Consider the following 14,213-nt stretch of genomic DNA (forward strand, 5'->3'; position numbering starts at 1 on the left):
TCTCCTCAGTGATTGTAGGTACTAGTTTATTCCATAGAGAGATTAGTACTCAAAATATTAAAATTCTCAAATAACTAAGGTCTCTTAAGAAAATGCTGAGGGACCTTGATACCATTGATGATTTAGAAGTATAACTTTACCAATAGGAAAGAAGTTCGCCAGGAAAACACATCCTTCCAAATAAGAAATTTCCCAACCTCTGTATCACTGGCTGGAATAATCCTAAAATAACTGTATTATTCAAACATAGCTGAGAATTATTCAAACACAGTTCAAATAGCATTTTTGAAATGCAGTCATACCATACCTAAAATTCAAAGTGCTGGGGGAGTGCACTTGTGCAAGTACAGTACTGTACTGCCAGATATTACCTACTCTGTGCTTAAATAATTCTAAATAATACAGTTTCTCTAACGTTAATATAAGTCTAGTTGGTTGGGAAGATTATACAGAATACATTAAGATTTTACCTTATGTGTTTATTTATTCAAAATGTTCATATTTAAGTAAACTTCATGTCCAGCTTCTGATGAACTACTCAAGACTCTTCTGACTTCTGCCATATTAATTGAACTGTTACATTCAGTACCTTTGTTGCATCTTTGGCATTCTATTGAATAAATATTTCCTACTTATCATGGAAAACAATAATTTAATTGAAATGTAGTCAGAATTGCTGAAACTATGGAATAGTTTCTTCCAGTAGTAATAGATTTGGGTTTTTACTTCATTTTTTTTAATTTAGTTTTTCTACTAGTATCACACAAAACTTGGTAATAGGTTTGGTATATCACACTTAACCTTATGCATTCAAAAGGTATCACACATTTCCACTGATAAAAACAAAAGATATGTCTATGCAACATATTTTTGTCTACATCTTTGAGACTCAAGTACTATCATCTTTCATTTTTTAGGTTCATCAAAGAAAACAAAGAATCTAATATCAAGAAGCTCAGAACTACAAAATCTTTACTTTCACCAAACTGACCAAGAGATCAGCTTCCTTTTGTTACAATGTCTGAAATAATCTCGCCACCATCCAATCAGGGTACCAGTATAGTTTTTAAATTGAAGAAAGCCAATGTTAAAAAAAAAAAAAAAAAGTGTGACTCATATCTTGATAATTACATTTTGGTATCACATCATGAGCTTTAAGTAATTATCTCTAAAGTTTTTAATACCTTGAATGATGAAATTATGATAAAACAGGTTCACAAAACTTATCAATACATCTCTGCAAATATGACCTAAAAGAGCTCTGGCAAAAATTACAGCTGTATTGGTAGTAGAAAAAGGAGTTTTGCTGTTAATCTATTCAGAGAACATTGAATCATTGAATTCCAAATGTGACTACTATTTTGCTGGAAAAACCAGATACCAAACTCATAAAATTAAGCCTCTTCTTGAAAACTGTGTTTATAAAAAGCAGATCAAAATGCAAAGTTTCAAACTCTACTAACACCTCATGCTCCCTGGTGTAGAATTCTTTTACGAAGAGATGATCAACCTTGTTCTCAGTGCTAATTCATAACAGTGACAAAATTCATTACATTACAAAGAAATTAGCAATTAGTGTATTACCTAATGCTGCTCATGCTTCCAGTTTCTGATCCAAGCTTACATCTCTCCAGCTGGCTAGCTACAATCTGACGTTCAGCCTCAAGTTCTCGAGTCAGTCTCTCAAACTGCAGTTCCTGAAAAAAATAAATTAAACCATTTGTTTTGACTTCTCTTGAGATTAAGAAGGAATTTCGGTACATAAAATTGTGATTTTTGCAAGAACTGTTAAAATGGTATCTTACAGGAAAGTTTTTCTTTATATCTTTTTAAACACATTCACAGTTCAAATACTTGTGGTAATGCCTACTTGTTCCTTCATTCACTCTAATGATATATGTGATAGAATGAGCCACTTTATCAGGAATGGGATTTCCAAATACACTAAACAATTTAGGCCTACATCAAAACCATTCATAGTTTGTGTAGGCCTCCTCACAGCATACAATACAAATGTGTTCTTAGCAAGCTGATGAGAACAATTTGTGTCACTCAAAATAAGACACAAAGTTCAACAGATGATCATGTGGTGACAAAAGCTTTTGTACTCAAAAGGACAACCATCATAGTACACAGCAGTAAAATATACTAAATTGAAGGTGTGTTGTTATGGACTGAACACACAAATTTCTATATTTAATGATGCACATATGGACAACAGCTGTATTAAAAATCCTACCACTAACTGAATGTATTTTCTTTTATTCTGCCAAGGAAGCCAAACCAGTCCCACCAGCTAAGATTTATCCACAGATCTTATAAACATACTTCTAAATAGTTTTTGGTTTTATACTCAAAAAGATATTTTTTTTTAATTAAAAGAAGGAAAAAAAAAAAGAGAAGCAAAACCAATACAAGTATTCTCACTATTCCTTAAAGATCTACATTTCCGACATATGGTAGCAATAGTTTTATGAAATACAAAATGAAACACAGGGAATTATGTATGTTGTAAATTTGCCAGTTGTTGCTGCCCTTTCATTTTGGTCATAGTTACATTAAGTCATTTTCACAGGTAAATAGGAATAGCTCTCTTGCCCCTTCTCCTTGGGTTTGTTGAAGGCTGAAGTAGAAATATCTTGAAAATTCAGTTGTTAAATTACTTCTGTGTCCACATAAATGCAAATATTACCTCTTTCCTCCTCTTTTACTTTCAAAAAAGGTCTCCCCATAAGGCAGAGAGGTATGGGAAAGGGTACCTTGAATAACTCCACAGCAATGTCTTGCCTAGCAGAAAAGCAGCACTGGAAATTACTTGGGTCATGACTTAAATCCACCAAGTGCTACTGAAGAACTTTGTTTTTAAGAGAAAGGAAGAAATGGTAGGGGTAGAGAGAAGGATTCAAGCCTTCATCCTATCTGATACCCAAGACCTCTGACCAAGAAGCTAAGGGTAAATAGAGGCATTAAACTTTTCACACCTCTGAAAGGAGACGAACCATAACTGAAATGGAAGGAGGAAAGGGCTGGTGATTGTTCTGCCTAATTCAGCTGGACCACCCCTCTTTGTTTCCCTTGTTATTGGCTGGAGTAACTTCTGTCCTGCACTACAAGTTACCTTGCATTACAGGTTACCTACAGCACAAAATAGCCAGTGTGTTCTTAAAAGGCTGCTGACTATTTGACAAAGTCCTTAATTCTGTTCATCATACCAAGCAAGACTATCTAGAGTACGAGAATACCATAAAGAGTCAGACTGCTGTAAAGAACAAAACATCACTGCTCATTGAATGATAATAGGGCATTAGTAATCATAGTTAATAATATTCTCTGCACATTTTTGTAGTACTCAGAAATGTCTTTTTTATTGTTGTTTGTAGATAGGGCTATTAAACATCACCTAATAATTATCATCTATTTCAGATATGCCTACTTCACGGACAGGATTTGTCTCTTGCCTTGTAGAATCAATTGTCTGCGAAGTTGAACAGACTGTTGATCAACTTTCCAAGAGCTATTATACAAATCTTGTCCATGCTTGCAGAAAATAATACCAATATTACTAAAGTTTTGAACACCATGAAATCGAAGTGCCGCAGTATTTGCTATGCTACTGTGCTTACATCAAAACATGTAAGCACTGAGAAAATTGGATAGCATAGAATACAAAACAAAATCAAGCAGATCATTAAGTTTACTTTCAAAATAAAAGCATAAGCTTTAACAACTATTCTGTTCCACTACATTACTTGATTATATCATGACAATGATATCAACGCACATTTTGATGTTTGGTACATTTTCATCCAGCCAGCTTCACTTCTCACCATCCCAGGTGAGGCAGGCCAGATGTGCCCTTTGCCACAGCCTAGCAGAGGGCACTTCTTTTACCTGCCTAGTTGAGAAGATGGAGCTATCCTCACGACGTTACTATGAGAATGTAAGAATCAAGGACTCGGGAGCTAATGCTCCTGACTGCCCAGGCTGTCATTTGCCTTTTCACAGACAGACAAGTGTAGCTCATTGTGTCCTTTTACTCTAGGTGTGCAAATAACCCCTCTCCAGCTCCCTTTTGCCTATGCTATCCCAAGTCAACTAAATATAGAAATGCCCTTAAACCTAAGTAAATACTATTCTGCCTCTTTGTCTGGATTGTGTATCTTCTCATATATTTTCTATGCTTCATATTCCTTCAGTTAATCACTCTGGTTGACTACTTTCCAGACACTTCTCCCTTTTCCCAACTAACAACCTTATGTCATGATTACTTTGCCTATAGAACATTTTTTGCTCATGATTCTAGTCTCCAGAAGACACTTTACTCTTGAGACTGTCACTTATCATTCTTTCCTACTTATTCCTTTCTGTTCTCTTCTGCATTGCATCTTTCATTTCCTAGCATACTTTGTGACTCATCTTCCACTAATGTCTTTCAGTCCTACTATACAAATTGCTACCTAGCAAATGCCCTAAAATGATCAGTTCAAGCTGCCTCTCTCTCTCTTTCCCTAATTAGTCCCTTATTGAGGGAACTCTGCTCTTCTTAAGATGTACAAATTAATGTTCTCTGGTTTCACTGTGAATACTTAAGTCCTGCCCTGCAGAGACGACTGGAAAAGGACAGTTGTGTGTATGTACCTCCTCAAGCAAGAAGCAGAGATGTGCTGGATCACTTAAGAGAAAAATAATCTTGGGCTTCTAACGCATGAAAATGGCTAGAATAGGTCAACAGTTAACTACATTATGAGTTTGATTTAATTGCTATTTCTTACTCAGTTGTCTTCTGCAGGTGCCATCAGAAGTTAGGGAAGGAAGGGAGGAGATGAAAGGTAGGGAGGTGGGATATGTGAAGGGGCAAAGCCAAACAATTATTACCTCAGAATTATCCTCTACATTAAATTTAAGAAACAACGGTGTTAGGTATTCCCTCATGTGTTAACAAAGGTGCAGGCCCACAGGGCTGCCTTTAGAATGAAAGAAGAATTCATCTAAGAGTCAGGACAGTCTGCTACCCTCCTGTATCAAGAATCCCTGGTAGAAAACAAACTAATAAGCTTTTTTCTCTTTGTTCAGGAAGCAGTGAGAATTACTAATATTTGAATAAATCCATATGTTTAGATTTCAAGCAGCTGCCACAGAGCAAGACAGAAACTAGAAATAGTATTTCCTTACATTTTATAAAAATAACCACTGAACCCGATTCTGTCATTTGTCTTATTTGTTCTGTTTACCAGTTCATTTTCACCAGTTCATGCCATGTTGTTATCTTCACAACCGTCTATTATTTATCTGAATCAAGCTAATCAGAATATCAAAACTAAAATCAAATTCCTATCCACCGATTATGCAAATGTATTGTTGAGACAATTTCAGAATGAAGAACTGCAACATCAAAATTAATTTAAGTAATGACACATCAAGTGCAGCTTCATGAACTGTCCTACAAAGGGCAATGATGCTAGACCCAAGTGCACATCCAAAGGCACTGGGAAGTGAAAAGCCCAGTCTGGCAATCCTTAGCACTTAACACCATAAAGGGTATGGGATTGGGAAGCCAACAGGAAGATTAGAGAGACAAGAGCAATCCAGAGAAATCATTCAGGAGAACCGCTGGCAAAGGGAGCAACTTCATGATAAAGACAATTTATCAAATTGTTTTGAAAATTTATCTTTAAAAGTGGTATTTGTCCACTAACATGAGGTCTTTTAGTAAAAAATATTCATTATTCCATGGATGGAAATTGGACGTTTTGGGTTTTTTCTCAGTATGGGTTTTATCTACCCTCTGCAGCCACCAAAACTTCAAGCATTAAATAAGACCTGAGTCAAGTCATATGTTTCACAGTGGTCCAGAAACTGAATACGCCTGATAGAGATCTTCACAGCCTTCAGACAGGTTAAGAACTCCTGATTTCAGAGCACACCAAGAGGGTATTTGGTTATTTTCATGTTTTGTATCTGCTAGGTGGTTTGTATTGACCCATTTGAATGTTGGGAGAGGTAAAACAGCTCAAAAGAAATTTGGCTGATACTCAGAGCTGATCTCACTTTACTCTGTTCTTTACAATCTTAAAGTAATCCCTCAGTCCTTTCCCAGAGAGACATGTGTTGATGCTAAGCAAAAGACACAGCAAAAGCAGTAGACAGCAAAAAGCAGCTGATACAAAAAAAAAGTAAAAAAAAAAAAATATCTAAATTTAGGCTGAATAGCCTTGTGGATTTATTAAATTCCCAAGAATCTTAAGGTCGTAACATTAAAGAGGAAAAACATATAGCTTTTGACTATAAATATACTATACAAAACAAACTGGTGCACTGATGATCATTTGAATCGTCAAGTACAGACAAATAACAGCACTGAGGTAAAGCTGGGAATCCCTGGTGAGATGAATAGAGAAAGCCTGATTACAGCTACACAAATAAATAAATAATCTCCTGGATTGAAATCTTTCATAGGAGTATCTCAGAAACCACAGAACTTCCTGAAATACACAGGCTGTAGAATGTACAATATTGGCTCTATCTTGTTGTAACCTATTATATGAGAAAAACCGCACCTCAATTAATGTCACAAGTAGTATGTGTATATTGCTAAGCAGATCCTATGGTATCATGCGAAATTCCATATACTGCACATCTATAAACTCCAAGTAAATGTCATTATTTAGGGTGGTGTTCACAACAAATTATTGTTAATCTGTTGTACCAGACACACATGAGCAGTTAAAATTGGGGCACACACTTCCTGAAGAAAACAGCAAAATCTATGGTAGTTTAATTTGGCAGAAATCTAGGGACAGGTTTGGACACAAACCAGACCTGATAGACCATCCTGTAAGTAGAAGGAAAACAGAATGTCGGTTTCAAACAGGATGAAAACATCATAGCAATGCTCCTATCCATCTGACACTGAATATTGTTCAGAAGCTTCAAAACTGGGCTTTAGAATGTAACATTTGCTTCTTCCAGCTTCTCTGCTTTCTTTGTTGGACTGTGTTTTCAGTTGTTCTTATCCTTTTTCACTGGATTGTTTCACTCTTCCCTTTCACTGAATAACATGGGGGTGAGAGAAAGAGCTCACAACAAGGTAATAATCAGATAAGCACAGAGGTTGCAACTTCAGAAAGTCAGCAGTGGGTATGTTGTTGCAAAATCTTAATGAAGGCAAAAAAAACCCCTTAAGTCTGAAAAAACCCAGACTTAATAGCCACAATTTTGCCTACATGCAACAGCAAGTTTGCAGGTAACATCAGCCTGAAGGAATCAATTCATACATTGGAGGGCAGGACTACCATTCAGAGGAACCTTGACAAGTTGAAGGAACACGCCAAAGATAGTGTCATGAAGTTCAAGAAAGAAAAATGATAAATCCTGCATGGAGGATGGAGTCCCACATAACAACACAGCACCTCCACAGAAAGGACCCGCGGTCTGGTGAATGATGATTACCTGTGACTCCGCAGTGCATTCCTGTGGTGATGATGCCCAACCACTTATTTCACTGCACTAGCAAGAGAGCTTCTAGCAGAACAAGGAAGTAATTATTCCCTTTTATTTGGTACTCCTGAAGCTGCATTTTGAGTACAGTGCCTGGTTTTGGACCGCCAGGACAAGAGACATGACAAGATTTTGAAGCAAGGCCACCAGAGGCCCACAAAGATGGTGAGGAGATTGATGCACACACATTATACAAGAAGCTGAAGGTATTTGATTTGTTTAGTGTGGAGATGAGAAGGACTAGGGAGGATTTAATTGCAGCCTTTTTAATGGGGAATTATAGTGAAGACATCACCAGGCTCTTGGCAGAGGTATAGAGCAAAGAGACAAAGGCAAGAAGTCACAAGTTGCAATGAGGTAAATTCTGACTGGATATAAGGAAAAAACCCACAAACAAACAACAGCAACAAAAAAACCCACCCAAGTCCCAAAAGCAAACACAGCAAGGGTGGTTAAACACTGAAACAGGCTGCCCAGGTAGGTTGTAGAATCTCCATTCTTCAAGATTTTGAAAGTCAACTTACATCTGATCTAACAACAGAGTTAGACCTGCTTGGAGTAGACCTCCAGAGGTTTCTTAATCTAGTTTTTCCATGGCCCTAGAACTGATGAGCTCTGGAAATTTTTCCAAGTCTTATGGTAATCTGCATTATGGATTAGAGATCAGAGGCTATCAAACTCTCTTGACGATCATCAAGGTTACATGAAGACACATCTGACTTGATGTAAGCGCTAATATTTTATCAGCTGGAACCTGTGTTTCTCTAGCTTACTCCCTCACCTGATCTGAGGGTTTTAGCAAACCCATGCTTCTTTACTTGAGATTAGCATGGCATCTGGGCTATTATGCATATGGGTTATTTACAAGGTAAAGAACTAGTCTGGTTGATTACAATGTTTAAAAATAAATTATTCTGTCTTTTTCGTGTAAGATTACTTGAAAGAAGTCCCTTTCATGCCTTTAACAATTTTAATAGAAATCAGACCCTATTTTTTTTTTCTATTTTTAGGACCCTGATACAAATGAGGTCACAATTGCATTCAGTTGCATGTTTCAGCTCTCCAGGCACAATGCCCTGTTCCTCTGTGAGTTACAGACAAGCCTTGCTCTCTGAAGGCACACTGCCCAATTGCCTGGACTTCTGTTCCTAGGGAAATTGTATTATTTCTTCTCCAGCACAATCACCAAAGTTATTTAAATTATCTCCATTTTTCTGTTACAAATTGCCTGGTCCTTTTTTATCCCATTTTTTCTTCTCGCTGTTTTGTATTCAGCTTTAGTCTTTTAGCTCATTCCTTTCTTTTTTTTCTTCTCACTAGTTTTTGCATCCCTTGCCAACACGCCTAATGGTTTATCACCCACCATGATCACTGTGCTATTCCTCCCATGCAAACTATTTCAGTCCCCTAAGTAATAAAGCGTAAGTAAAAGCCTTGGAGTGTTAAGACAGGATCCGAATTACTAAGAGTCTTCTAAATCTCATACTTCTGTTTCTCCATCTTCTGCAGAAGGAATTTAAGATAAATTGATTTCCTAACTCGCTCGCTTTGACTTGCTTTAAGGATTACTGTTGTTAATTGTAAACCTCAATGTAGGAGCAAAACAAAACCTCAGAGATGGTGGATCTTCTCGAAGGAGAGTGAGAAAAACAGAGCGGGAGTTTAGTAACAGACCCTGACTCTTCAGTGTTACACTGGACCAAGCTTCTAATTCTCATTTTGTCCATGCAGAAAGATTTCTTTCAGTTGTCCCAGCGCAAAGATTTACTACATCTAAGTGGAAAGGAAAAGGGTAATTCCATTTACATTAGCAGTTTTTGGAGGCTGACTTTGCATGTTTGGCAAATCTAATATAACAGACAGAACTGTGCCTTTTACCTTGATTTTCCAATATATATCTGTAGGGTAGTTTTGTTCTGAGAACAGCAATACAGTCCTTTTGCAGCTGGAAAATGCTTTATTACTATGTAAAAAATATTTGCATGGTTTAAAGACGTGAAAAGCCAAGAAAGTGAGACAAAATGGTTTCAAAAAGTGAAACTTCTAAAAATATTGTAGACATCAAAGCACTAAGAAAACATTTTTCTCATTCTGACAACACACTCGGTTTCCAGTCTCCCTTTCTCCTCTGATCTGATCTGTGGTCTGATGGGCATTATGCCAAGATGCTACCAATAGCTACAGAAGTGTCAGAATACACAGCAACATATGTGCATACCAGTAACACACAACACTTTTTGTGCAGTCTATCTACATGCTTAGATATCTAAAGTCTTCTCCAGCATTTTATTCACAGGGTTCTCCAGTTCCCTATTTATACATCTTTAAACTAGTTCTCCCTTACAGAGTTTTCAAGATGCACATCATCCTAGGCATTGCGTAAAGATGGAGAGCCAGCATTATAAATCATTGCCTTAACACTAATTCAGAATGGTCTAATGGATTAGACATCTCCTTCCTTCTTCTTCTGCTTCCATTGGAGAAATTAACTCTGGTGAACAATTTTCTCTTTTGATTTTCCTTGCCTCGTAAGACAGACTGACTTCTCAATCCATACGTAGAATGTCAGTGCAGCACATCCAAGGATAGACTCCATAATTTACAATTATCCTTGAATCTCTGAATTAATTGGGATATTAGATCTGAATATTTCCATGAGCATCTATATAAAGAGCTAGTCATTAGCATGATAGTAAAGGATTCAAAAGTTATCTAACAAAACAAATTTGGCTTATTTTTCTTAGGGTAACCTACTGCATGCAAATCAATACCTATAGGATTTTGGGTCTTCTTGTCTTACAGCTAACAACACAGAAGCTTGATCTTTTGCATACTTGCAAGACTCAGTTTGCTATACTAACTGAATGTGGATGCCCTTTCAAATAAATAGAGGATTACAACAATACTGTAAGGAACAAACATAGAGATGTTTCTGAACAAAAAAAGGGTAGCAGACACTACATGATTAGTCAAATAATTCACTTATTTGCAGTAATATTGTTACAGAAAAAAACAAAGAACAAAAAACAAAACCCAAGTTTTCAAACGGCTAAAAAAATTTGAACTCAGGAACTGCAAACCCTCGAGATTAGCACATTTTCTCTCACAGATGATTCTGTGGAAGTAGCAGTTAACTTTAATAGCCCAAACTGTGCTTTTGAATCTTTACTCTTTTATTACACCTTTTATTACAAAGAAGACAACTAGTAAAATAATTAGGCAATTCATTCCTTTTCTGGCTACCCTGCAGAAATACCAGATTAATGAAATTCCCAACAGATTCTTATTGTTCCTTATGAAAGAGAAAAGCAATTAGTAATGAAAATGTTATTTTTAAGAAGTATCATTATGATCTTACTATCCTAATTTCTAGCTCATCTTTTGAACAAAGTAAAAAGGTTTTCATAATGAAATTACAGTCTAAAAATTACCTGTTTGAAAACAAATAGGTGAGGAACATGCAGTTCAGGATAACATTTTTAGTACAGTCAAAGATAGGGAAACAGCTTAGAACTAATTCAAATTAACAATCTCATTGAATAAAAAGAACTTGCATGGGTTGACACAGTATGGAGTCGGCAGTACTGGCTGTCCATCAGGACCAAGACATATTTTGAAAGAAGGGTACAAAATGCTATAGTTTTGGGAGTCTTCAATTACCCCTGTAGTTTGTACAGTCAAAAAACATGACCAGGAAAGCATGGCACAGACTGAATTTTGGACACTATCATAGGCAGCTGCTTCAGATGCCCACAAGAAAAGATGCAATTCTTGACTTGGTCTCAGGTAATGCACAAAAGCTGGTTTGACATCTTGCAGCTGAGAAGCCACTCTGATTATTCTGTGCTCAGATCCAACATCCTTATAGAAGTCAGAAAACCTGCCAGTTATAAACTACATAAAAAGAGAAAATATGTAATAAAAAATCAAAAAGTTTGTTTCAAGCTAAGTGTCAACTCCTCCTAGGCAGTATGGAAACTACTTGATGCCCCATATTGGAAGCACAGAGCCAATGCAGTGTATCAAGCAAAGCCTAAGACATATCAAAAAGAAGTTAGCACAGTTGAGCAGGAGGGCAAAGGAAGTCACTGGAAACAAAAATGTTTTTTCTGAAAGCTGAAATCATCTTCAAATGAAGAAATTCAAAGACCATAAATGCTGACAGGTTAAATATAAAAACACAAGACAGCACAATATGGTTCTATAGGGACGAACAGTCGAAGTTTCCAAAGCAAACAAAAAAAATCTTTCTTCAAATGCATCAGGAGCAAGAAGCTGCCTGGAGAGTCTACAGAGCCCCTGGGTGATCAGGATACAAAAAGGTTCATTGAAGAGAAACTAAATGAATCCTTTAGAACAGTTTTTTACTATTTCATGGGAAAATCCCATGCTAAGAACTCACTGAGCTAGTCTTATCACAGAATCTGCCTGAAATTGAAGTGACTGTAGAACAGGTCATGAAACAAACTGACAGAATAAACAGTAACAAATTGGAAGATCATACAGTATTCACTCAAGAGTTCTGCAGGGACTAAAAAATACATAGCTTAAAACAGATGTAATACCCGAGAACCGAAAGAAATTGAATGCAATGTCAGTTCCCAAGGAGATCTGTAAGACTACAGAGCAGGAAGCCAGACAGTCGTATCAGGCAAATTAGTTGAGCCTACAACATGAATGCAATTAGTGTACACCAACATAAACATAAACTACTTATCCAGAAGGTTTCTGTATGGATAAGTACTTTCTTAAATAGGAGGTCAAGACTAGAAATAAGTGGTAAATTCTTACAGCTGAAGGTGTCCACCAGTGACTTGTCTTGTGTTCCACAGAGTTCAATACATAAACAAACTACTCGAAACAAGGAGTGAACAACAGCGTGCCCACATCTGGCAACAACACAAAATCATGCAGAACAGTAACGCTGAAGGGCAACAACAGAGAATTTCAGAAGGATGTTTTCACAGCCTGAAAAAGCATACAAAGTGGGAGACGAAATTCCATGCAGATAAACAGAATGTGACCCTCATGGAGCCAAATCGATCCTAACTTCACATGCCCTTCAACAGCCTGCCAGTGCTTCCACTGAGTTGCATACTTTTTCCCAGAAACATAAGGGTGACTGGTCTGTAGTTTCATGGATCTACCTTTCTGTCCTTTTTGTAGATGTCTGTATATTGCTCTCTTCCAGATATATGGGATTGCCCCTTACTTCCATGACCCTTCAAAGATGTTAAGTATTAGTTTTTTAATGATACCAGACAACTCTCAGCACCTTCAGCCACATCCTATCAGGTCACACAGGAGTTGTACTTGTCCAATTTGTACAGATGGTCCCTCACTTGATCCTCTTCTATCAGTAGTTTGCCATTTGTTTCATCATCGCTGCTTGACATACAAGTTTTGGGGCCCAACGTTACCTGGAAGACAGGCTGAGCGCCTCAGTCTTTCCTGTCCCATTTTTTTGAAGATGCTGGCCCTATTCAGCAATGGGCTAACATCTTTCTTGTACTTGCGCTTCCTGCTAACATACCTGCAGAAACTTTTATGTTATTCCTGCTATCTCTTGCTAGTTAGAGCTCCAGCTGAACTTTCGCCTAATTGCATCTCTGCACACTGAAGCAGTATTTCTATATTCCTCTTTGGGAGTTTACACCCGTCTGCAATGCTCTAGTGCACCTCATCTCATTTGAGCTCTCTTAGTAGCTCAGTGTTTTTCCAAATTGTTTGTTTTTATGTCTTTCCAATGACACCGTAACTGCGACTGCACAAAAAACTTCACTATTTCTGTTTTCTTCCCCAGAGCGCAAGGGCTGGTGCACAGGCATTTGAGATGATGAGCCACTGCTCCTTGTCTCTCAGGGGAGGGTGGTAGCTGGTAGCCTCACCTACAGCTCTGCTCCACACATGCTTTCACCTTGCCCCCTCCAGCCTTAATTGTCTTCACCCTGAAAAAAACTCATTTAAAGTCCAATTTGCCAGTCTATTGGTAAAGGCTTCCTTGTACTTCTTTAAAAAGTGGATCCCTTAACTCTGAAGATCACAGTCCCCTGATCATGTAGAAGGACTGTCAGTGACACCAGCTACACAGCCAGGTGTTGACCTAGACAACGTGCCTGTTTCTGTCTACACCCTTCCCTGGCAATACTAAGGAGAAAACAACCTTAGCTCCTTTTTCCTTAACTTTAACCCCAAAGACTCTGCAGTCCTGGTTAATTTTTTCCCAATCACACTTTGCAGTATCATTGGTGTCCACATGGAAGAGTAGCAAGTCCTTGGAACCGATGAGTCTTGGCTGTGTAGCTATGAAGGATTTCAGCTGTATTTTGACTCCAGGCAAGCAGCAAACTTTACATGACTGTGTCAGGTCAGCAGATGCATACCCTCAGTTTGCCACCAAAGAAGTCTCTGCTGTTAACCCTCAGTACTTTTTTTTCCCCTGACAGTTGAGACCTCTTGATCTGTTGGCCTGGTTGTTTCTTCCCAGGTAATGTGTTGATTCTTCCAGTCTGTTCCCAGGAGCCCATAACTGTTCTTCAGCTGAATGTTTCCAGATGAGGGAAGAGCTGCTGTCTTACTGCCACAGTCACAAGCTTCCAGGGTGCCTTGTTCTGTGCACTGCTATTCCTTCCCTGTTTAAGCTTGCCTCTGGGCTTCCCTTGTCCGTACACCAGGGCCTTGGCCCTCGCCCCTGCAGCACTGCCGCTTGACATCCT

General features: G+C 37.8%; 1 protein-coding gene across 9 annotated transcripts in view; it reads right to left on the minus strand.

Moving 5' to 3' along the window:
* The window catches only part of CTNND2 (catenin delta 2), a 679,250-nt gene that overhangs the window by 419,311 nt on the left and 245,726 nt on the right, over positions 1-14,213 (minus strand). For all 9 annotated transcript variants that reach the window (XM_037380649.1, XM_037380646.1, XM_037380644.1 and 6 more), the window contains one exon: positions 1,585-1,697. In XM_037380649.1, the coding sequence (XP_037236546.1) occupies positions 1,585-1,697 (113 nt within the window). The remainder of the gene's footprint in view (positions 1-1,584; positions 1,698-14,213) is intronic.

This window comes from Falco rusticolus, chromosome 3, assembly GCF_015220075.1.
Source record: "Falco rusticolus isolate bFalRus1 chromosome 3, bFalRus1.pri, whole genome shotgun sequence".
Lineage (NCBI taxonomy): Eukaryota > Metazoa > Chordata > Aves > Falconiformes > Falconidae > Falco > Falco rusticolus.